This window comes from Mustela nigripes, chromosome 17 (assembly GCF_022355385.1).
Source record: "Mustela nigripes isolate SB6536 chromosome 17, MUSNIG.SB6536, whole genome shotgun sequence".
NCBI lineage: Eukaryota > Metazoa > Chordata > Mammalia > Carnivora > Mustelidae > Mustela > Mustela nigripes.
This window is the reverse complement of record NC_081573.1, coordinates 4,892,824-4,916,091: the sequence shown is the minus strand read 5'-3', so window position 1 is coordinate 4,916,091 and position 23,268 is coordinate 4,892,824. Positions and strand designations below refer to the sequence as shown.

The 23,268-nt window shown below is 52.0% G+C and overlaps 2 protein-coding genes and 1 long non-coding RNA gene across 5 annotated transcripts in view; 2 read left to right on the top strand and 1 right to left on the bottom strand.

Moving 5' to 3' along the window:
• The first annotated feature begins 2,067 nt into the window (after positions 1 to 2,067).
• SIGLEC11 (sialic acid binding Ig like lectin 11) lies at positions 2,068 to 9,527 on the top strand. Its single transcript, XM_059382232.1, has 9 exons — positions 2,068 to 2,176; positions 2,262 to 2,633; positions 2,827 to 3,111; positions 3,287 to 3,334; positions 5,996 to 6,253; positions 6,336 to 6,620; positions 6,870 to 6,966; positions 7,206 to 7,287; positions 8,823 to 9,527. The coding sequence occupies exons 1-9, from the start codon at positions 2,140 to 2,142 to the stop codon at positions 9,012 to 9,014; spliced, it is 1,656 nt and encodes a 551-aa protein (XP_059238215.1). The 5' UTR covers positions 2,068 to 2,139; the 3' UTR covers positions 9,015 to 9,527.
• A 2,706-nt stretch (positions 9,528 to 12,233) lies between these two features.
• On the top strand, positions 12,234 to 15,807 carry LOC132005962 (uncharacterized). The gene is made up of 2 exons (XR_009400940.1): positions 12,234 to 12,934; positions 13,117 to 15,807. It is a non-coding gene; the product is annotated as an uncharacterized LOC132005962 (long non-coding RNA).
• The window catches only part of VRK3 (VRK serine/threonine kinase 3), a 32,106-nt gene continuing 24,336 nt past the window's right edge, over positions 15,499 to 23,268 (bottom strand). For all 3 annotated transcript variants that reach the window (XM_059383493.1, XM_059383494.1, XM_059383495.1), the window contains exons 13-15: positions 20,102 to 20,160; positions 18,191 to 18,339; positions 15,499 to 15,846 (exon numbers count right to left, since the gene is read on the bottom strand). In XM_059383493.1, the coding sequence (XP_059239476.1) occupies positions 18,191 to 18,339; positions 20,102 to 20,160 (208 nt within the window). In that variant the 3' untranslated portion in view covers positions 15,499 to 15,846. The remainder of the gene's footprint in view (positions 15,847 to 18,190; positions 18,340 to 20,101; positions 20,161 to 23,268) is intronic.

Genomic DNA, 23,268 nt, shown 5'->3' with positions numbered 1-23,268 from the left:
TCTTGCAATTCTGCAGAAATAAAAAAACTGACTCAAACCAAGAAAAGGCGGAGTGACTGAACTGGAGACAGAGGTCACCGTGTCCCCAATCCACAGAGCCGCTCCCCACCCCGGGGGGCCTCTTCAGGGCTGCTGTCCACAGGGCCCAGATAAGGTTGTGGACCATACAGTAGCAATGGCAACCGGAGGGATGGGCAGGGGACACAATGACCTTGGATCCACACGCCACGGGTTGAATGCTGTGCCAGTGTCTCTCTGGTACTTCCTGAGACCATTTAGTTAAAAGTGACAAGTCCCCTCATGTTTGAGGGACAAGTGGTTGATGAATTAGGCGAGGAACCGGTTCCATATGCAAAGGAACTGAAGCTTTCTCTATGCGGTTTCGTATTTGTGAACTCAGCAATCTGCCTGGTCACCCACCCACTTCCCGGCGGGGACGAGCGAGGCGCTGGGTCTCGCTAGGAGCAGAGCACCGCGGGGCCACCAGGGGGCGCGCCGAGCCGCCCTCTGCGGACACGCGGATCCAGGACGCCGGGCGCGGCCTCCCGCTGGCTTCCCGATCAGACCACCGAGCCGGTAGACAGTCTGTTCTAGGGTGTGGTGTGGGCGGAGTAGACCACCCTGAGGTTCGAAGATTCACTAGAAGGACCTGAAGAACAATTCCTGTTGTTGGGATCATGATCGGAGCCTGCGCTTAACCAACTGAGCCACCCAGGCGCCCCTGTAGGCGGCAGTTTTAATAAGCAAAGGGAACTTTTGTTGGAGCTTGTCTTGGGCTGCGGCAAGATGGGTGGGCCGTGCACTTGTCCTTCCAAATCTTGAAGTTTGTATACGGGGAGGCCTTAACTGGGTTCAGTCACCTACACGGTACAGGTGTGCTCAAGGCTGTGTGTTCTCGGAGCAGCCTCTGGGAGCAGGAAAGGTGTGACCCTCAGGCTTGACTGGGGGCGGGGGTGGGCAGTGTAGACATTTACAGGCGTATGGGGCTCCCACCTCTCAGCAAAGCTCAGACCCTCTCTGTGCCCAGGTGGGGCTTGGGGGTGGGAGTGGGGCTGAGAACCTGCCCTGGGGGTGAGAGGTGGGGGCGGGGTGGGAGAAGCTTGTGATCCAAGGTTCCAGTTTCCCCCTCCGGAGCTCCTCATCCCATCAGACTTCACTTACAAAACACAAATTCAAATCTAGCGGCGCTTGGGTGGCTTAGTCAGTCAAGTGTCCAATTCTTTTTTTTTTTTAAAGATTTTATTTATTTATTTGACAGAGATCACAAGTAGGCATAGAGGCATAGAGGCAGGCAGAGAGAGAGAGGAGGAAGCAGGCTCCCCACCAAGCAGAGAGCCCGATGCGGAACTCGATCTTAGGACCCTGAGATCATGACCTGAGCCGAAGGCAGCGGCTTAACCCACTGAGCCACCCAGGCGCCCCAAGTGTCCAATTCTTGATCTCAGCTCAGGTCTTGACCACAGAGTTGTAAGTTCGAGCCCCAGGTCCTTAAAAAAAAAAAAAAAAATCCTTAAAAAAGAAATAAAATTAAGGCTTTCAAGGTGGTGACCCCAAGTGTGAGGCCCTTCTGAGTGCAGGGACTATAGGTCCCTGCCCGGGCTTCTCACTGTAGAGTTGGGAGCGTGGGTGGGCTGCAGACACAGCCCCAAGGCTTGTTGGGGAAACTGGGTACTCTTGGGGAGCCAGAGGGCATTGGGTGTTGGGGGGCATGAGGCATGGTGCCTGCGGACAGGAGTCAGGTGGGTCCTGTTCTCCCCTTTGTCCCCAGCCCTTGCAGGGAGTAGATGGTGCCTGGTGAATGAATGAATGAATGAATGATTCCTGCCCCCAGCACCTCACCTGGAGCCCTTCCTCACCCATTCCCCCTGAAAACCCCACTGCCAGGGCTGCCCTCCCCCGAGCCCCATGCCAGGCTCCTTCCCTCTGTAGGCAAGCCCTGGGTCCTTTCTGCCTCTACTTGTTCATCTGGGAAAGGAGAAGTTGGAAGAAGGGATTTGTCAGGACTTCACAGTTCCCTTCCTGAGGTTCCTCTTCGGTTGACGGGCACTACCCTCTTCTTCCCCCAAGAACCTTCCTGTCGGAGCTTCCTTCTGGGACAGACAGGCATGTTCAGACGGACTGAGGACAGCCCCTGGGACCATGGAGATGCTGTTGCTGCTGCCCCTGCTGTGGGCCGGTGAGTGGGCTGAGGGCCAGGGGTCCCCAGGAGCAGGGGGCGGTGCTGGTCCTGACACGGCTGCTGAGCCTTGGTGTCCCTGCAGGATCCGTGCAGGGGGATCCGGGGTATGAGCTCCGGGTGCAGAGCGCAGTGACGGTGCAGGACGGTCTGTGCGTCCACGTGCCCTGCTCCTTCTCCTACCCTGGGCTCGGCGCGAACAACGCTACACATGTTTACGGCTCCTGGTACCGGTTAAAGGATAATCCTAGAGCGGCAGTTCCCATGGCCACAAAGAGCCCAGTCAGAGGGACGAAGAGGAAAGGTCTCCACCTTTCCGGAGATCCTGGGGCGGGTGACTGCTCCCTGAGCATCACGGACGCGCAGAGGCGACACAGTGGAAACTATTACTTTCACCTGTACAGAGGTCTCATGAGACACCGTTACAGAAGTAACAGGCTCACTGTGCGTGTGACAGGTAGGGAAGGTCTCCAAGAGCCAATTACGGGGCGAGGGGTATGTCTTCAAGGGCAGCAGCAGAGCCCCAGCTGCTCATCTTTAATGGGGAGAAGGTAGCACGGTCAGGTCAGGGTTGGGGTGAACCTGACCTGTTTCAGAGGCATACATGGGGGTCCCCTCTGGGGTCCGGACTCTCCTTCTCTCCTCTCTAGCGCTGACACAGACCCCGGATATCCAGGTCAAGGAGCCCCTGGAGTCCGGCCGCCCCAGCCACCTGACATGCTCTGTGCCGGGGGCCTGTGATGGGGCGACGCCCTTCACCATCTCCTGGATGGGGGCTGCCCTCAGAGCCCCGGGACTGGACTTGGAGGCCTCTAACTCCTCGGAGATCCTGCTCACCCCCCACCCACAGGACCACGGCACCAACCTCACCTGTCGGGTGACCTTCCCCAGGGCTGGCGTGAGCACCCAAAGCACCATTACGCTCAATGTCTCCTGTGCGTGCAGGGCCTGGACTTGGGTACCTGCGGGGTGGATCGGGGAGGCTCAGAGGGGCTGCAGGGAGGACACAGGGCTTGTCTGTGTCAGTTCTCATTCCTGTTTCTCCTGGGGATGGATGGCAGGGGAAGGGCCAGTTCCAACCCCGTTCGTCACTGTGTCTCTCTGTTCCAGATGCCCCACAGAACCTGAGCATCACCATCTCCCGAGGAAACTGCACAGGTGGGTCGGGAGGAGGGCCCCCTCCCTAAGGCTGGATGGGAGCACATCCCCCCAGCAGAGCAGAGCCTGGAGCTCGAAGCCAGCCTGGGAGGGCCAGGTCGACACACAGGGAGAGCAAAGCTGGGAGGCACCCCCTCCAGGATCTTTGATTACTATTCATTATATGCAAAGCCTTTTTGTCAAATACAGGCAAGTTACAAAGAATCACCATCCAATGAACACCTTGGTACTCACCACCCCGGTTAAGGTGCCTGGGGCGCCTGACTGTCTCCGTCCGTGGTGCCTGCAAGTCTTGATCTTAGGGTCATGAGTAGGAGTCCCGCACTGGGCGCAGAGCCTAAGAAAAAAAGAACAGCAACCCCACCTTTGGAACCCCCTAAAATGTTCCTTCCTAATTTCGGCCCTTTCCATCTGGCCTCAGAGAGAGCCATTACACTGGACACTGTGTCACCATCCTTTCTCTAGGTTTTACTTTATTTTTTATGAAGGTATAATTGATGAATAACTTGCATCTATTTAAATCGTACAAGTTGAGACTTCACAGATGTAGATTCGATATACGTTTACACCGCCAAAGGAGGCACACGATCCAGTTAATTAACACGTCCATGTACCTTCTGTTTTCTTGTAATTTTCCTAAACACGTGTCTGGCATCTTCCACTCAGGACGACATGATCAAGGTTCATCCCTGTTGTAGCGCGGGTCAGAGGTTCACTCTTCGTTAGGTTGAGTATTATTCTGTTGTATGGAGAGACCACCGTCCGGCCGTCCGGCTGTCCGCGGATGGACATTTGGGTTATTTCCACTTTGGGGCTCCTGTCAACAGGGCAGCTCTGAAAATTTCCATACAGGGATCTGCTTGACTCTCTGCTTCCACGTCTTTGGGATCTACTCCTGGGAGTGGATTTGCTGGGTCATAGCCCCTTTGATTATTCTGATGGGACGTCACCCCGTGTTCTTGACATTGCTCCATGTTGCTGGTGGCTGTAATTTTTGCCTCTCTTTGTCTGTAGGTATCATGTCAGTTTCACATTCCACTCTTTCTTTTTTTCCTTTAAGATTTTTATTTATTTGACAGAGAGAGGGAAAGAGATTACAAGTAGGCAGGCAGAGAGAGAGGGGGAAGCGGGCTCCCACGGAGCAGGGAGCCTGATGCGGGACTCGATCCCAGGACCCTGGGATCATGATCTGAGCTGAAGGCAGAGGCTTTAACCCACTGATCCACCCAGGTACCCCTCACATTCCACTCTTGATGGGTGCTGGAGCTGTTCACAGGTTTTAGTTTCCATAATAATGCTGCTTCAGATATTTCCCTTGTGAATAGAGGAGCATTTCTCTGGGCTGTACCCCACAAGCTGTGGAGCACCTGATTTCTCAGCGATCTTGTGACAATGCAGATGTGACTCAGGAGGCTCGAGGGACCTCTGGTTCTGCATTTCTACCCAGCTCCTGGAGGGTGCCAGTGCTCTGAGGAACAGGACTATACATTTTATGTCCAGAAGCCAAACCGTGGGGCCTCAGGGAAGTATATTTTCAATGCTCCTAGATAAAGCTGCCTTGAATAGCTCTGGAAGGCCACATGAGAAACTGGCGATCATCATTGCCTTTGAGGAGCAGGATTTGTTGCCTGCCTCCCTTGTGAACAGAGGAGCATTTCTCTGGGCTGTACCCCACAATCTGGGGAGTCTGCATGGAAGGGAGACTTCGTTCTGAACTCCCCTTCCTCCTTTGTGAATTTTAGAACACACAGTGTGGTTGCCCTTCTCCTGAGACAAGGGGGGAAGGTGGGGGAAGGAGGTGAAGAGGTAGAGGTCACGTCCTGAAGAGCCTTGAGGGGTCTGGTACTTGAATTTTGGATACTTGTGAGCAAGGGGTGTTCAGCAGTTCGGGATAGAGAGGGGGAAGTGCAGTTAAGGGCACTTGCCTTGGGGCGCCTGGGTGGCTCAGTCGGTTAAGCTTCTGCCTTCGGCTCAGGTCATGATCCGGGGGGTCCTGGGATCAAGCCCCGCATTGGGCTCCCTGCTCAGCAGAGTCTGCTTTTCCTTCTCCTGTTCCCCCTGCCTGTGGTCTCTGTCAACAAATAAACAAATCTTTGAAAAAAATAAAAAAGAGCCCTCGCCTCGAAGCGGTCAGTGTCCATCAATGGATGGATAAGCACAAGATGGTCTGTCCATGCGATGAACTTGATTCTGCATGAACAGGAGCGAGGCCCTGGCAGGCGCCACAAGGCTGGAGAACCTTGGAAATGTCATGCCCTGCAAAACTAGCCAGACTCAAGAGCCCCTGTGGCATGTGATTCTACTTAGGCCATGTTCAGAAGAGACAGATCCACAGGGACAGAAAGTTAGGTTAGGGGTTGTCAGGGGCTGGAGGTTGGGGAGATTAGTAAGGGGGGAGGCAGCTGGGGGGGTGCAGTTTTGGGGGGTGATGAAAACATTCTAAAATTGATTGTGGTGAGGGTTACCCCACGACTCTCTGTAAGTGGCGTGTGAATGGAATTGTCTGATACGTAAATCATATCACCATAACGCTGCTTGCAAGACTACGTGTAGAGATCCCTTCCCAACTTAGGAGAAATGGAGGAGGGAGAAAAGGACCAGGGCTTTGAAGCCTCTGGCCTGGACTGAGTGCAAGTGTGCTCTCTCCCTCTCTGCCCCCAGAACTGAAGTACCCAGGGAAGGGCTCAGCTCTTCCAGTCCTGGAAGGGGAGACTCTGCTCCTGGTCTGTGCTGCTGACAGCAACCCTCCCGCCACCCTGAGCTGGGTCCAGGGGAGCCGGACTCTGGGCCCCTCCTGGCGCTGGGAGCAGGGGCTCCTGGAGCTGCCCCGAGTGGAGCTGGGCGACGAGAGCAAATTCACCTGCCAAGCTCAGAACCTGCTGGGCTCCCGGCAGGTCTCCCTGCATCTCTCTGTGGTCTGTGAGTGTGGGAACCCCTGGGGGCAGGCTTCCCGGGACCTGGGGAGCAGCGGCACCGCTGACCCTTCCTCTTTCTCCCGCAGACCCCCCGTGGCTGCTCAGCCCCTCCTGCTCCTGGGAGGGCGAGGGGCTGCACTGTAACTGCTCCTCCCGAGCCCAGCCGGCCCCCACACTGCGCTGGCGGCTGGGGGAGGAGCTGCTGGAGGGGAACCACAGCAATGCCTCCTGGACTGTCATCTCCAGCTCTGCAGGGCCCTGGGCCAACAGCTCCCTGAGGCTCAGTGGGCCACTGGGCTCCGGCCTCAGACTCAGCTGCGAGGCCCGGAATGCACATGGGAAACAGAGCGCCGCTGTCCTGCTGCTCCCAGGTCCAGGAGCTGTGGGGGGGGGGGGCGGACAGGGGGGCAGAGGTGTAGGAGGAGGGAGTCTGGAACCTAGAAAAGACAAAGTCTGGGGGTGGGGCTGGGCCAAAAGGGAGTGGGTGAGGGAGAAGAAGGGTGGGGGGCAGAGTCCTGGTGTTCCGCTAGTTGGGGACCAAAGAAGGTGAGAGCCGGAGGAGGGGGCACCAGAGTCCTGGGGCTTGGAGGTGGCTCACTGGCAGCCCCACTCACCTGCAGGGAAGCCGGAGCTTGAGGGAAGATTTGTTCTGGGGGCCATCGCAGGTGCCGGTGTTGCTGGCCTGCTCAGTCTCTGTCCCTGCCTCATCTTCTTCATGTGAGTGTCGCCTCTGGGAGAAAGGGCGAGGGCATGGGGCGGAAGGGGTGTGAGTCCTGGGGTCCCAGGCAGCCCCAGCTGGAGCAGCCCAGATGGTGCCGAGGCTGTGAGAACTGGGGATCCTGGCCATGCCCATTCTCACGGGTGGACAGGCTCTGTACGTCCCCTCCAGTCAGCCTCTTCAGTGGGCATGGCAGTGAGTCAGCAGGGCTGCTGATGGGTCCTGGACCCCCCTTCAGGGTGAAGATCTGCAGGAAACAGGCTCCCTGGCCTGCGGCTGGTGGGACGGATGCCACCCACATGCTGGGTTCTCTCTCCTGGGTGAGTGATGAACCCTCCGTCCGTCAGGATGCTATCTGGGCACCACCCCAGGATGGTCACGGCCACACCCCTCTAGACGACTCAGATGGTCATCATGCCTCAAACAGGTTGTTGTTCCCTGGTCCCCGTGGACTCAATCTCCCAGGCAGCAACCTGGGAGTCACTCTCTCCTCTGCTTTCTGACTCACCTTGCAGAGCCAAAGACCACCAGCATCTGTCTGTCTTCCTGTGTTCACTTGGACCCTCCCTATCCCCACCTCCTCATCTCTCCCTGGACCCCAGGCCTGTCTTCCCCTCCCTCCTCTCTCTCCTCCCCGACACAGGATGCCAGGGGGTCTCCCCAAAATAACTACAAAATTCAGGGGTCCCCAAACCACTCTCAGCTTCAACAGCTCACCATAAGTCCTCCCAGAACTCACGAGGACCTGTTATACTCGTGGCTAGTTTATTTCAGGGAAGAGAATAGATCACAGCAGCTGAGGGGAGGACTCTGCCACGGGGACTTCTGTAAAAGAACCTTACAGGTGTCTCTCCCCGCGGAGTCCCATAGACAGTGCTGATTTTTCCCAGCACTGGTGTGTGATGAGAGGCAGGGGTGTGGGGTGTGGGCAGGGGGGCGGTAATGCCACCAGGGAAGCTCACCCTTGCCTTGTGTCCTGGGTTTCTACTGGGGGTCGGTCACGTGAGTATGGAGCACCTGTATGACTGACCTTTGTTACGTGGTCTCCAGCCCCTCTAGAGGTCAAGCTGATACTGTGTGGCCCGAGGTCCCAGGTGAACGGAGATGTTCCCATCAGACAGGGCCTTCCACTGGCTTAGAGCTTCCCTCCCAGGGGCTGGGGCAAAGGGTCAACCCTTTCTTCGGACACACTGGGCCTTTTACCACACAACGTCCTTTGCTTTTAGGGTTCATGTTATAATTTTGTAATTGTGTTTGCCTGAACTTCTGAAATACTGGGTGGTCCCTGAGGGCAGTTCAGCTCTGAACAAATCCCTGTCTTCTCACACCACCCAGCCTAATCCTGAGCATCCTATCACAATTTACTATTAGATAGTTGTCTAATTGACTACTACTAGAATGTCAGCTATCCCCACTGTGAGCTAGCTGGTGTAACGGACGATGTCTGCCCTGTTCCCCCACCAAAGAGCCAGGGCCTGGCAGGGCAGACACTGGGACCAGAGAGACCTGGGTGTTAGTCTTGGCCCTACCAACAACTCAGCGTGTGATTTGGGGGATATTTACTTAGCTTCACTTTCTCCACCTGATAAATGGCGATAACCTTGTCTCCTTAATGGCTTAAGGAATTAAACCATTAAGGAATGAGGGATCTGGGAGCTTGGTAACTGATTACCAAGGGCCAGGCATTACTATTCTCAAATATTTATTGAATGAATGAATGTGGGCGCAGCCAATGTTTGTGGAACGAATGGATGAAAGACTAAGTGCTCAGTTTCCAGGTTTGCTTGTGGATCCTCCTTGCCGTCTGCCAGCTCCCGTTATCCTAACTGGACCCGCTTTTCCCCCCTCCATTCAGGGTTACCAGCCAGAGTATCCGGGAAGCATCCCCTTAGCCTGCCCGCCCCCAGCCGTGGCCCCGCCCACCTTGGAGGAGGAGTCCGAGCTCCATTACGCCTCCCTCACCTTCCACCCGCTAAGGCCCTGGAAGCCTCGGGACCCGGAGGGCTCTAGCACCACCGAGTATTCAGAGATCAAGATCTGCAAGTGACACATCGGGGGGACAACTCCTGAGAGAAGAGTCTTCCATGGAAACAGGTTGCCAACTAGTGAGTGGGAAGCCCCCTGCTGTGGTTATGGGCAGAACGGGCTCAAAATTAAGCCCTGGCGCCAATTACCAGCCTGAGCTCGAGCAAGTCACTTTACTTCCCAGTCGCCCCCTCTGTAAAGTGGATGCAAGAAACCGAACTCATAGGGTTGCTGTGGGGGCGGTGAGGGTGGCAATAAATATGACAGGTCCAACAAGGGGGCAAGGGCAGAGAGCACCTTGGCGGAGCTCTCGCCCCTTCCCAGGGCAGCCCGCCTGGTGTAAGGGTCCGCTCTGAACTGGGACCACTCTGCAGGGATGTTCTAGCTCCAGAGCTCCCCCCCCCCCCGCCCCAGCCCCGGGGCGCTTCCTCAGGAACACTCTGAGCTTGCCTCCTGGGAACCCAACTTGTGTATTTTCACCACAGAGAAAATAATTCGCGGATTTTCTGAAATAAACGACAGGTTATCTAAATTATATACCTCTTCCTTCATATATCCCGGAGGTTTTGGTTCTCACCAGTGTCTTCTTTTTGAATTGGCTTGTAAAATTCCTTGCAGTTTTGGTCTATGTTCCATTAACATTGCAATATTGTGTTGATCTTAGGGGTGCCTGGGTGGCTCAGTGGGTTAAAGCTGCTACCTTCAGCTCAGGTCATGATCCCACGGTCGTGGGATCGAGCCCCGCATCGGGCTCTCTGCTCAGCAGGGAGCCTGCTTCCCTTCCTCTCTCTCTGCCTGCCTCTCTGCCTACTTGTGATCTCTGTCTGTCCAATAAATAAAATCTTTTTAAAAAAATATTGTGTTGATCTTAAAATAAAAACTGCCAGCTCCTTTACCAGCAAAAATGGATTTACTGGGGGAATAAAAGAGTGCTGTGAACCAAAAAAGCCCAAACAAACCAAAAGAACAAAAAACCTTCTCCGGAAACTGCAGGCAAGTCTGAAGAACAAAGCAGGAGCACGCATTTATGGAGAAAAAGGGCAGGGAGGGCTCTTATAAACTAAAAGTCCATTGGAGTAAACTGGGAGTTGGAAGTATACTCACTTCTTATTGGCTGAGCTGTTGGGGGGCGGGGTGGGAATAAGGAGGTCTTCCCGCCCTCTGGGAGAGTGGAACACATTCCCGTGCAAGGTCAAGTGTATTCAAGGTTAGGTCTGTCTCTTCTTGTAGGGTCTGCAGTTGATTCTGCTTGTAGGGCATCAGAGCTCTCCCTTCTGAAATCACCCACGAATGTCCATTTACTTTTTTTTATCCTGTTGTGTCTATTAATGAGAAAACATGCTCAACCTTAGCATCATGATCCAGTACAGTGTCGGGGGGCACCTGGCTAGGTCAGTCAGTGGAGGGAGTGACTTTTGAACTCAGGTTCGTGGGTTCGAGTCCCACACGGAGTGCAGAGATTACTGAAAAATAAAAGTCTTTAAACAAAATTTTAATGTGTCAAATTCCATCCTTCATGGCGCAATTTGCTTTGCCCTTCTTCAGGATTATGCGGCATCTCCGGCTCAATGGTTTTTTTTTTTTAAGATTTTATTTATTTATTTGACAGAGATCACAAATATGCAGAGAGGCAGGCAGAGAGAGAGAGAGGAGGAAGCAGGCTCCCTGCCGAGCAGAGAGCCCGACGCGACGCGGGGCTCGATCCCAGGACCCCGGGATCATGACCTGAGCTGAAGGCAGAGGCTTTAACCCACTGAGCCACCCAGGCGCCCCCGGCTCAATGAGTTTTAAAAATAGCGTCTACCCACAAAATAGGAGCAGTGCTCTCATTTCTTATTCCCATTTTCAACACCCTACAGGGTGATTCCAGTTGTTCCGTGCTGGTATTTAGTTCATGTAAAAGAATAAAATTCTTTAGGGATTAAAATCGTTTTGTAGGGGCGCCTGGGTGGCTCAGTGGATTAAGAGTCTGCCTTTGGCTCAGGTTATGATCCGAGGGTCCCAGAATCGTGCCCCGCATCGGACTCTCTGCTCAGCCGTGAGTCTGCTTCCTCTTCTCTGCCTCTCTGCCTACTTGTGATCTCTGTCTGTCAAATAAATAAATAAATTCTTAAAAAAAAAAAAAAAAAAACACCCAAAAAAGAATAGCCTTGACAGGGGCGCCTGGGTGGCTCAGTCAATTAAGAGTCTGTCTTCTGTTCAGGTCATGATGACAAGGTCCTGGGTTGGAGGCCCTCCTCCCAGCTCTCTGCTCAACAGGGAGTCCGCTTCTCCCTCTCCCTCTGTGCTCACTTGACCTCTCTCGCTCTCTCTCAAATAAATAAAATCTTAAAAAAAAGACTCGCCTTGACATGTAAAGAGATACATTTTTCATAGATTTTTAAAAACACATTCAAGAAGTTTTTTTTTTTTTAAGATTTATTTACTTACTTAAGAGAGAGAGAGGGAGAGAGAATCTCAAGCAGACTCCATGCTGAGTGCAGAGCCCATGGTTGGACTATTCTCACCACTGTGAGATCACGACCTGAACTGAACCCAAGAGTTGGACTCTTAGTTGACTGCCCCACTTGGGCGTCCCAAGAAGTTAGTGTAAATACAGAGCACTTAACACTGTTTTCTGTTCTTTCAATTTGCATAATTCTGCTGCTAAACAGATATTGGAACTCATAAGGAAAAATAAAAAATAGGCTTCCCAACATGGATTATTATTATTTTTTTTAAGATTTTATTTATTTATTTGACAGAGAGAGATCACAAGTAGACAGAGAGGCAGGCAGAGAGAGAGAGAGGGAGGCAGGCTCCCTGCTGAGCAGAGAGCCCGAGGTGGGCCTCGATCCCAGGACCCTGAGATCATGACCCTAGCCGAAGGCAGCGGCTTAACCCACTGAGCCACCCAGGTGCCCTTTATTTGTTTTTTAAAGGCTTTATTTTTAAAATTTTTTAATTAAAAAAAGATTTTATTTATTTATTTGACAGAGAAAGGCACAGCGAGAGAGGGAACACAAGCAGGGGAGCAGCAGAGTGAGAGGGAGAAGCAGGCCACCCGCCAAGCAGAGAACCCGATGTGGGGCTCCGTCTGAGGACCCTTGGATCATGAACTGAGGTGAAGGCAGACCCTTAATGACTGAGCCACCCAGGCACCCCTATTTTTATTTTTTATTATGTTCAATTAATTAACATACAGTACATTAGCTTTTTATTTTTATTTTTTAATTATTTTTTAGTATTTTTATTTATTTATTTGACAGAGAGAGAGATCACAAGTAGGCAGAGAGGCAGGCGGGGTGGGGGGGAAAGCAGGCTCCCCATCAAGCAGAGATCCCAATGTGGGGCTTGATTCCAGGACCCTGAGACCATGACCTGAGCAGAAGGCAGAGGCTTTAACCCATTGAGCCACCCAGGCGCCCCTATTTTTATTAAAAATAAAAAAAAAAGATTTTAAGTAATCTCTACACCCAGCATGGGACTTGAACTCACAACCCTGAGATCAAAAGTCACATGCTTGGGGTGCCTGGATGGCTCAGTCGTTAACCATCTGCCTTCCGCTCAGGTTGTGCTTCCGGGGTCCTTGGATAGAGCCCTGCATCGGGCTCCCTGCTTAGCGGGAAGCCTGCTTCTCCCTCTCCCACACTTCCTGCTTGTATGCCCTCTCTCACTGTCTCTCTGTCAAATAAATAAATAAAATCTTAAAAAAAAAAAAAGTCACATGCTCTACCAACTGAGCCAGCCAACGTCCACATGGCTTACTTTAAAAATCAAGAATTTGGGCAGGTTTTTTTTCAGAATGAAAATGTAATTTCAGCACTTCAACGAAACTGAGGATTTTCCCAATGTTATTTGTTCGAGAGAGCCACTGGGGAGATTTTGAGAGAGAACTGAAAAATACTGCGCAGTAACAAGTGGCAACAATCCTTTGATCCCACAGTTGTAACAGCATAAAGGGTAAGTCAGAAACCAATTTCCTGACACTTTAGTGTCGGTAGAAGAGCCAACAGGCTGTTTGAGCCGCGTTGAAAGGCAGGACAGCCAATGCCTCCCACATGTTGCTCCCAGAGCATGCCGGCTCTGAAAAAATACTGTCTACTACATCTTCCATCAACAGCCATTATCATTTGTATTTGTAGTGTCTCCCATCAAAAGCAGTGAAATTCTGTCAACTTCCAGCACAGCGTGAAAAATAAGACAACAGTCCCAACATGGAGTTGCTTATGCTAAGCTCCAGTTTCCCTAACCCGGGCGTGCGGAATCTGAACTGAGCTGTGCCTGAATCGCCTGATTGGCGCTAGTCAAGTACTCTGCCCGACAGACCCCTGAGGGAAGGCGACCTTGCAACGGGCAACCTGTTTTGGGCCTCCTACAACTTACTGCCCTCTTCTGCCCATAGAAGTCTTTCACTTCGGCCGTTCCCTGGAGCGCCTTTCCCTTGGCTCCATTGGTTGTTGCCGGATTCATGAATCACTAATAAGAGCCAACAAGATCTTTAAAATTTGCTTGGTGGAGTTTTGTTTTTTAATCTCAGTAAGGGAGTCTCTGTGAACATTTGCTATTGTTTTTGGGGTCTCATCTGGGAGGGATTCTACTTGTACAAGTCTTAGAATCAAGCTTTGATCACAAGAAAAATACTTTGTAAGTCAAGGGAAATGGGTTAGTCCTTCCCAGCTGCCTCCTGGGACCCCTCTTGGAGATGCACTACATACCTGCATTTACTGAAGGTATCCTGTAGTAAAAATTAATTTTTTAATTAACTCATTTAAAAAATTTTATTTATTTGTTTGACAGAGATCACAAGTAGGCAGAGAGGCAGACAGAGGGAGAGGGGGAAGCAGGATCCCTTGGTGAGCAGAGAGCCTGAGGCAGGGCTCAATCCCAGGACCCTGGGATCACGACCTGAGCTGAAGAAAGAGGCTCTAACCCATTGAGACACCCAGGCACCCCTTTATTTTTAAAAAGATTTTATTTATTTATTTATTTGAGAGAGAGAGAGAGAGAGAGAGAAGGAGCAGAGGGAGAGGGCGAAACAGAGGCCCTGCTCAGCAGGGACCCCAGTGTGGCGTTCAATCCCTAGCCTCCGGGACCATGACCTGAGCTGAAGGCAGATGCTCAACTGACTGAGCCACCCAGGTGCCCTGTAGTAAAAATTACTGAACAACAACAACAACAACAACAAAAACAAAGCAAAACAAAAAACCCACCACCAGCCCCTGCACCATAAATATCTAATCAACTCTGGGCCAGAGTTTTACTTGGAAGTAGAGGCGAGGTGTAGAAGACAAAGAATGGGCACCAAAATCTCCCCATAGGCCCTCCCTTCCTCCAGCCATGGCCACTGCCCAGGCCTCATGCTCCCCGGGGGCAGCTGTGCCTGCCTCCTCCACCATCGCTCTATCTAGGCTCTCTGTCAAGGTGCCTCCCCTACCCTTGGTCTCCATCACAGCACCGCGCCTTTCCTCCAGGATGTGGAGCACAGCCCCAAGCTGTCGTCTCACTTGATGGCTTCTCCTTCCACTTGATTGGAGGGTCCGTAAACTCGAGGACCTGAGTGTGTCTTGTTCATCAGGATCCTCTGAGAAGCATGATGAGTGTCAAGATATGGCTGCTGAATATATTTCATAAAAGGATAAATGTATGGAGGAGGAAGGTACATGGATGGGAGAATGAGCAGATGGGTGAAAAGGAAGAAAGGTGGGTGGGAGAGTGGATGGTGGAAAAGTATAGGAAGGTTAGATGGATAGATGGAAGAATGACTGGGTGGGTAAATAGATGGACAGGTGAATGGAAGGATGGGTGAATGGAAGGATGGATGGAAAGATGGATGATGGATGGGTGGAAAAAAAGACGGATGGAAAGATGGGTGGGTGGGTGGATGGATGGATGGGTAGATGGATGGATGGATGGATGGGTAGATGACTAGATAAATGGATGGGTGGATAGTTCATTTGTATAAATGTAAGAATGGATGGCTGGGGGGTGCCTGGGTGGCTCAGTGAGTTAAGCCTCTGCCTTCAGCTCAGGTCATGATCCTGGGGTCCTGGGATGGAGTCCTACATCAGGCTCTCTGCTTGGTGGGGAGCCTGCTTTCCCTCCGACCTGCCTACCTCTCTGCCTACTTGTTATCTCTGTCAAATAAATAAATAAAATCTTAAAAAAAAAGATTGGATGGCTGGAAAAATGGACGGATTGAAGCATGGGTGGGTGGATGGATGGACGATGGATTGATGGATAGATGGATGGATGAGTAAATGGATGGGTAGATGGGTGGATGGATGGATGGATGGAAAGATGGGTGGGTGGGTGGATGGATGGGTAGATGGCTGGATAAATGGATGCGTGGGATGGGTAGTTGGTTGGATGAATGTAAGAATGGATGGCTGGAGAAATGGGTGGTTGCCTGGAAGGACGGGTATCTACATGAAACTTTGGATAGAGGGATGAAAGTTTGAAGGGATAGATAGATGGAGAAAAAGAGAAGGTAAACTTTTCCAAAGAGAACTCCTTTTTCAGACATCTCCAGGGAAACAATTTATTACTGAAGCATAGAGGTGCTAAGAGTAGCGGGAAGGGTCTCACCCCCTATCATGAGTTTAGGGGTCTTCTCTGTCTGCAACCCCAGTGGCTGGTGGGAGATGATGGCTGAAAGGACAGGACAGTCAAGTGCAGGAGTTCACATTATCTGGAGCCTAACTGCTGGGTTCCCTGATGCTAGGCAAGACTGAGTCAGTGTTGCTTAAAGTAGCAGTAGGCGTGCACATTCAAGGGATCCTTCTAGAAGCGTATCTGATACTACCGCAGGCCTTGAGTCACATTTCTTGTTTTTGTTTTTGTTTTTTTCTATTTCAAACCTTGAGTCAAAAGTTCTGGAAGACAACAAAAATGGCTGTTAGTGTCCTAGTCATTCAAGGAGCACCCATGAAGTCCCTCCTGTGTGACAGGTGCTTTATAGAGACTGGCGATACTCCCATGAACAAGAACCTTTGCTGGGGTGATGATGCGGAAGCAGGGGTAGAGATGCTTATTTGAACGCATGCTTCCTTCCAGAAGGGGATGGGGCTGTGTGGAAAACAGGTGACGTGATGAGAGGGGGTGGAGAGGTACTTCCCTGGGGTAGTCAGGGAAGGCTCGGGTCTGAGAGTCAATAATGAGAAAGAGCCAGTCATTCAAAGATGAAGGGGGAAAATGGGAATGGTAAGTGCAAAGGTCCTGAGGTGGGATCAAGCTTGGCCTGGTTTAGAATCTGAGGAGTGGACAGTGTGGCTGGCCCAGAGTGGAGACTGAGGGGTGCGAGGGGAGTGGGGGAGGTCAGCCTCACAGGCCAAGGCAAGGAGCTGCCATAAAGCTGAGATGGGATTGATCTTTCAGTTACCTCGAAGTCACCAGGCTTTTTGAATGGCACCTCCTCACTCAGTTCCTAACTGTGGCACAAACCTGCTCCTCAAGGGACTTACTCAGTTTCAGACCCCAAACTGCAATGATCCTCAAAGGGGCTGTTAGGTTTTTGTTTTGTTTTGTTTTAAGATTCTATTTGTTAGAGAGAGAGAGAGCGCACTCACTCGTGCCCAAGTAGGGGGAGGGGCAGAGGGACAAGCAGGCACCTCGCTTCGCAGGAAGCTCCATCCCAGGACCCGGGGATCACAACCTGAGCCCAAGGCAGGTATTTAACTGATGGAGCTACCAGGCGCCCCTACATAAAATCTTTAAAAATAAAATAAAATTTCCATTGTACTGGGGGGACAGGAAGGCACTGCAGGACCGGCCAGCGACAATACAAGGATGGGTATATATGGGTGGCATCTCTGCGCATCTGGTCAGAGAGCGGAAGGCGAGATTGCAGACACAAGCCAGAGGAGACTATGACAAGTGACTGTGCCCCTGGGAGATCCCGGGAGGAGGAGGGAGGCAGAGACCTGGAGGAGATGGACTAGGGAGGCTGGCCACTGCCTGGAGGGACAGGGTGAGTGGGGGAGAGGTGTGGGGCAGGGTGTGGGGTGTGGGGCTCCCTGACAGCTTTCTGCTGAGCTGGAGATACAGGCAGCAGGCGAGGCGTGAGGGTGGACAGGGTCACACCTTCACTTTCAGACAGTCTCTAGTGGCCGCCGGCTACATGTCTCCGGGCATTGAGTGGTGTCCCGGCCACCACCTACTCGATGCCAGCAGCACCCTTTCCCCACTCGTGACAGCACCAAGGGTCTTCAGACACCCGCCTCCCCAGGGCAACATAGCCTCTCTCTGAGGACCCCTGACTGAGACAGACACTGAGCTCTGATTCCAGCCTGCCATGAAGACAGAAATCACAACGCCGTGGACAGCAGAGGGCACCGGGGAAGCTTCCCTTCAGAACACGTCCATGCAGCCTTGCCAGAACTAACTCGCGAGTGAACTCGGCTATGTCGTTTTGACCTCCCCCAATTTCTGTACACCCTCCCAGGGGCTAACGGGAGTGCAGATGGGTACACGGCTCCGACAGAGAGCAATCCAGTGCTCACTTTCCAAGTAAGAACCCCCTCCACAGACACACGAGTGAGGCCCTCCACAGACACACGAGTGAGGCCCGTGCACTCAGGTGTTCAAGCTTGTAGAACAAACATGCGGGAAACCAAGCCAATGCCCAGCTGCTGGTCATGAGGAGTCGCCTTCTAACCCACATGGGAATACGGTGCAACAAGGTTGTGGACTTTCTGTGTGGACAGGGAAGAGCCAGGTGTGGTGGGGGCACAGAGCCAGCGAGGTTTGCCATGGGGGCGGGGGACGGGGGTTTGAGAGCCAACCCAAAGGAAAGTAGAGGCTACAGGGGGCTGGTGGGATGGACAGAGACACAGACAGAGGGATGAAGAAAGATGGAGAGAGCGATGGCATCTTGATACTATCTTCCAGGCCCTGAATCTGGTCATGTCTAGAGCTTCCCCCTTAGAAGTTTCTTGTTATAAGAGCCAATGAATCCCCCTTTTCCTTAAAGCCAATTTGAGTCAGCCTGGAGCTACTTGCCATTCCCGAGGACTGGAAGGTTTGAGAACCCCACAGAAAAATCAATTTAAGTCAGCCTCAAGCTACTTGCCATTCCCGAGGACTGGAAGATTCGAGAACCCCACAGAAAAATCCAGCATCTACCTGGGAAGTTGGTCCTGGAGTAACGGCTTCCGGGAAGCAGGGTTGGGGGCATGGGGGGGGGGTTCAAACTCACAAACTCCTTCCACCAGAACCCACCTATGGAACCATCTGGAGGTCCACTGGGTCATAGGCTGACGACCGCAGATCCCGTAGCAGGTCTTCTAGACTGCTCCTCAGCATGTTGTAGGGCGGCTTCTCATAGTACTCGAGGGTCATCACCACCTTCATGTACTCCTGCAGGGTCTCTGCAGTCAAGACCCCCGCCACCATGAGAGAGGCCTGAGAGGGGTCCTAACCCGAACCCAGAGCCTTGGGGGCTGTGCCCAGTCTCCGCCATGGAATTGCCTGGAACTGAGGCCTGGAATTGCCTCAGGCACTTGGATTAAATTTTTTTTTTTTTTCAGTAAAACATCCAACATATGTAACAATAGAGCGGTATCATGAGCCCCCTCATGGGTATCATGAGTCTACCCATCGCCCAGTTTCAACAACTACCAGCTCACAGCCAATCTTGGCCATCAAAACCCCCGCCACTTCCTACTCTGGTCTTGGGGTAAAGCAAATCCCAGCTAATTATATCATTTTCCTACAATCATTTAGGGTGTCATCTCTAAAACAGGGGCTAGCAAGCTTGCACTGGAAAGTGCCAGAGGATGACAGTTTTGCCTTTGTGTGTGTGTGTGTGTGTGTTTGGGGAGGTGTCTGTGCGATCCCAAAACAGCCACAGACAACTTGTAAGCTGGTGGGCACGGCTGTGAGTGAGGCAAGACAGGTCTGTTTATGGACACTGAAGGCTTATTTTAGATGAGTTTCATGTACCATTAAATGTTCTTCTGATTTTTTTCCCCCGCAGCTATTTATTTTTTTAAGATTTTATTTATTATTTGAGAGAGAATGAGAGCACACATGAGCAGAAGCAGGGGTGAGTGGGGGGAGGGGCAGAAGGAGAGGGAGAAGGTGACTCCCTGCTGAGTGTGGAGGCCCCACTCCCCCAAGCCAGGGCTCGATCCCAGGACCTGGGATCATGACCTGAGCCAAAGGCAGATGCTTAACCAACGGAGCTCCCAGGTGCCCCTTCCCTCAGCTATTTCAAATTATAAAACAAATTGGGGCACCTGGGTGGCTTAGTTGGTTAAGCATCGACTCTTGATTTCAGCTTGGGTCAATAATTGCAGGGTCCTGGGATTGAGTCCCTTCTTGGCTCCTTGCTCAGTGGGGAGCCTGCTTCTCCCTCCGCCTGCTGCACTCCCTGCTTGCGCATTCTCTCTCCCTCACTCTCTAAGTAATAGGTTAAATCTTTAAAAAATAGTTTTTTAAAAAAACGAGAGTTCTGTAAGACAAAACCAGGTGTACACGTGTTTATCTGTGTTTGCTTCATATGTAGAGGAAGCCCTGGCAGCAGCTTGGAGGAGTGCAGCCCTCCCATCTGTGTCATGTCCCTTTGTTAACATCTGCTGCTGCCCCCAGCATGAGGCAGAGCTACTTGGCCACCTGTTGAGTCTGGGCTGGCCTTGTGACTTGCTTGAATGTGTCAGACTGATGTTCTGGGACTCCCATGGTCTACAGCTTCCCCTCTTGTTCTCTTGGAATGCTGACAGGGCTTCAGGAAGAAGCCCAGAGTGGAGGCCTCCCAGACCTGCTGGTGATAAGCCACCTCCAATTGCCAGACAGGAGAGAGGAGCACTGAACAAGCCGGCCCCGGTCGAGCTGCCAGATGGTGGCATCGGCACGCGTTCCCCTGCCCTGTGGGGCCAGGAGAAGAATCACCTGGCAGAACCCAGTCTGTACCACTATCTCAGAGAAATTTTCTAGGGAAATATAACATTGTGTGTGCGGTTGCATATATGCCTTGTGTGCACAGAAGCGTATTCAGAGATGCCTCTGTATTCTTCAGGGAAGATTCTGGTTTTATGAGAACGGGCATAGATGCATATGTGATTTGGAGAGGTAACACTGGGTTGGACACAAGTCACCTGTCCCCACCACAGCCCCCACCTCAGGACATACCTGAGGGACAGATCCAGTGACTGCACTGTCCCACGAGGGTCTCTGGGTTGTCAAGAAACCTGACAGGACAGAGGTGTATGCAAGAGGTCTTTTAGGGAAGGGAGAGAAAACTTTCAAAGCAGAATGTCTAGCAGGGGTATGCAGACCCCTGTGATCTGTGGGAGTTATGCTGGGTAGCAGGGCCTGCCAACACCCCATCAGTGAGTGCTTTTAGGGGAAACACAGTCCCCGGCTCCTGCGAGGTTCTGGTTACAGTGTTTTCATCGTGACCTCCATGCTCTCTACTTAACTTTATCTTACGTGTTTAAAGATAACTTGCTTACTATATTGTTGATCTAGCCACACTGAACTCACAGGCAGCAGCACCAAAACCTAACACATGTATTTTCCCTGTAAGGCTCATCCCAGTGTTCTTACACCTTAGGGAACCTTGACAGCTCTTCAGCATCAAGCATGGGACCATTTTAAATGGTGAGATCACCAGGAAAAAGCACAAAAAATCTGGAAAAAGTGGCATTAAATGGACCACTTAAAGGAGCCTTGTTTATAGTGTGAGATTCAAAGCGAGAAGGCAGAACATCGCCTTTTTTGACCTCACCTGGGACTGTGCGCATCAGACAACTCAAAAATTTCTCTCCTCTGTGTGTGTCTGTGAATGATCTTTAAAGTACTGGGAGTATGGATTCTGTGGTCACAAATACCTTTTGGTGAAGAGGCAAATTCACAAACAAGGAACCTCTGAATTATGAGGACTATCTTCCTCTTTATAAATGCACACATGTATTTGTGTACACACACTCTCTCTCTCTCTCTCTCTTGGCCAACTTGAGAAAACCAGAAATTCATCCACTTCCTTTGTTCCACCCTCGCAGTCCCAGCCCACTGTATCCTCTCTGGCCTGAATCACAGGCCTGGCTCCCCTCTATTTGCATAGTGCTGGCTGCTGTCCTTGTCTCCCCCAACCCCAGCCCAGAAGTCTCCAAGCTCCACCCTCCTACTCCCCAACCCTCTCTGACTTATCCCCTCTCTCTCCAGTTCAGGCCTCATCCTCTCTTCTGGGACCTCAGCCTCTTCCCCAGCTTTCTGGCCTAGTTTCTATGTTTCTATGCCTAGAACTGACTTTGCCCCTTCCTACTCACAGCCCTCAGGGGACTCCCCAGTGCCCTAGCATGCAGGGCTGCCAGCCCCTCTGGCCTTGTCTCTCTGACTTTCTCTTCTGATCTCATGCTCAGGCCACACCAAGCCCCTTCTGGTTCCCTAAGCACCCACTTGGCCTTGGCATATCCTTCCTGAGTGCCTGGGCACTGTGTGCAGAGTCCACAGATGCCCTGAGGCAACTGTCAAAGACACAGGAAGGATCAGGCAGGTCTGACTCTCATCTCTCCCGGCAGCCTCAGGATATGTGTGGCGAACTGCTGAGGGATGGCACCAAAGAGCTGTGCCCCTCACATGCCATAGATTGCACAGCAACCCTACCACTGGCTGTCGGTGTCTGTGGGACCTCCTGGCCCAGCCTGCAGCCTTAAGAGCAGGGACCAACTCCCACCGGCACCTGGGCTTTCCCAGAGGGGATTTACACACCAGAAAGCCTTGAAGAATCAAAATGCCTCTCCTAACTCTTTTACTCATTCATTCCATCATGAATTAGACTGTATCAAAAAATGAATTAATGTTGAATACATGGAAAAAGGCCATGCACACCAGGAAGACACCCTAGAGAAGTTAGAGTTCCAGAAAATGTGCATGTGGCAACATCACCCCCTCGTGGACCTTTGTGTTACTGCTTCAGGTCTTGGGACCCAGGCTTGGTGCGGAGTCTAGGATGCACCCATGACCACCATCCCCATCCCCTTGTGGAGTGCCTTGATGTCTGAAACACAACCCTCTGTGGTTGTGGTTGGGATCTGGGGCTCAGGGAATGAACTGTTACTCACACTCCAGTCATCTATGTTAAAGTTATTACTAGGACATATCTTATTTACGCTGCACTAACTTGGTGAGTGTGGAGCCTCTTAGGGAAGCACTCACTGATGATCTCTGGTGAAGCAGAAGGTGGCAGAGTTGTGCAAAGTGGTATAGGGCTGTTAATAAGAGTCAGAGGAAGTAGTGGAAGGGGGATTAAACCCAGTGGAGCCTCAGTGGGTGATTTCACCCATGACAAGTGGTGCCCTCTGCTTATTCACATTTGGGTCTCCAGCATTTCCCAGCACAAGGACTGGCACATAAATGCCCTCTGGAAACAGGTTCTGGATGAATGAGTAGTTCATTCATGTGCTGTCTTATCTGTGTAGAAATCTTGCCTCTCTTGTCCATCTGGGAAAGCCCTCTGCTCTGACACCGGATCAGGCATCTCTTGGGTCAAGGCACCCAGTGGCCTGAAGCCAGCTAACCTGCCTCCCCTCTGCTCCTGTGATGTTCCTGGGGCTGCTTCCGCCCTCATGGGCAGCACCTACTTCCTGCCCAGGCGTCTCCTCCCAGCCTGGGAACTCCCCAAGGCCAGGGCCGCATCTGCCTGACCTGTGTGTCCACACTGAAGCCTGGGCCTGTGAAGGAAGGCTCACACATGCTTTCCTTGTTCATTCATTCAGCAACTATTTCATGAGCACCTGCTGCATGCCAAGTGCTGTGGCGGGAGCAACACAGTGAGGGGTGAGCAGATGCAGTCCCTACCCACACAGAAATTTGGCTGAAGGTGGCACCATGGAGCAGTCTCTATCTGCTGTCCACTGTCACTTCTCCCCTTTAAGGGCAGAACCTCCAGGGTCAGCAGCCGCAGGCTGGAAGTGTGGCTTTGGGGTGGCCATGTGGCCAAGAGATGCATGTCATTGCCAGTTCTGTCTCTCAAAAGCAATGAGAGATGGTGCCCGCAGAGCCAGCCCCACAGGAGGACAGATGCACATTGGAGAGGCCAAGGCTCTCCTCTTGAGAGGTGAGTAAACATCTACCTCGTCTGAGCCACTGTGTTTTGGAATCTCCTCGTAAGAGCAGCTCAGCTTTGTCCTTAATGTAACAGAAGTGTGTACGGGGCAGTTTATAGGCTCCGGGAACATCGAGACCTTTAGCAGTTGGGCCCAATGCTCCTACTGCTGCTGTTACCAATTCTGTGACTTGTTTTCTCCTGGCTTGGTTTAAATATGGAGAGCTACTGGAAAACTAGAAAGGAAGTA

Bases quoted from the DNA above. Each gene is read 5' to 3' on its own strand.
- SIGLEC11 (XM_059382232.1), top strand. From the start codon at position 2,140: ATGGAGATGCTGTTGCTGCTGCCCCTGCTGTGGGCCG. The intron at 2,177-2,261 runs GTGAGTGGGCTG...GTGTCCCTGCAG, and splicing joins GCTGCCCCTGCTGTGGGCCG to GATCCGTGCAGGGGGATCCG. The intron at 3,335-5,995 runs GTGGGTCGGGAG...CTCTGCCCCCAG, and splicing joins CTCCCGAGGAAACTGCACAG to AACTGAAGTACCCAGGGAAG.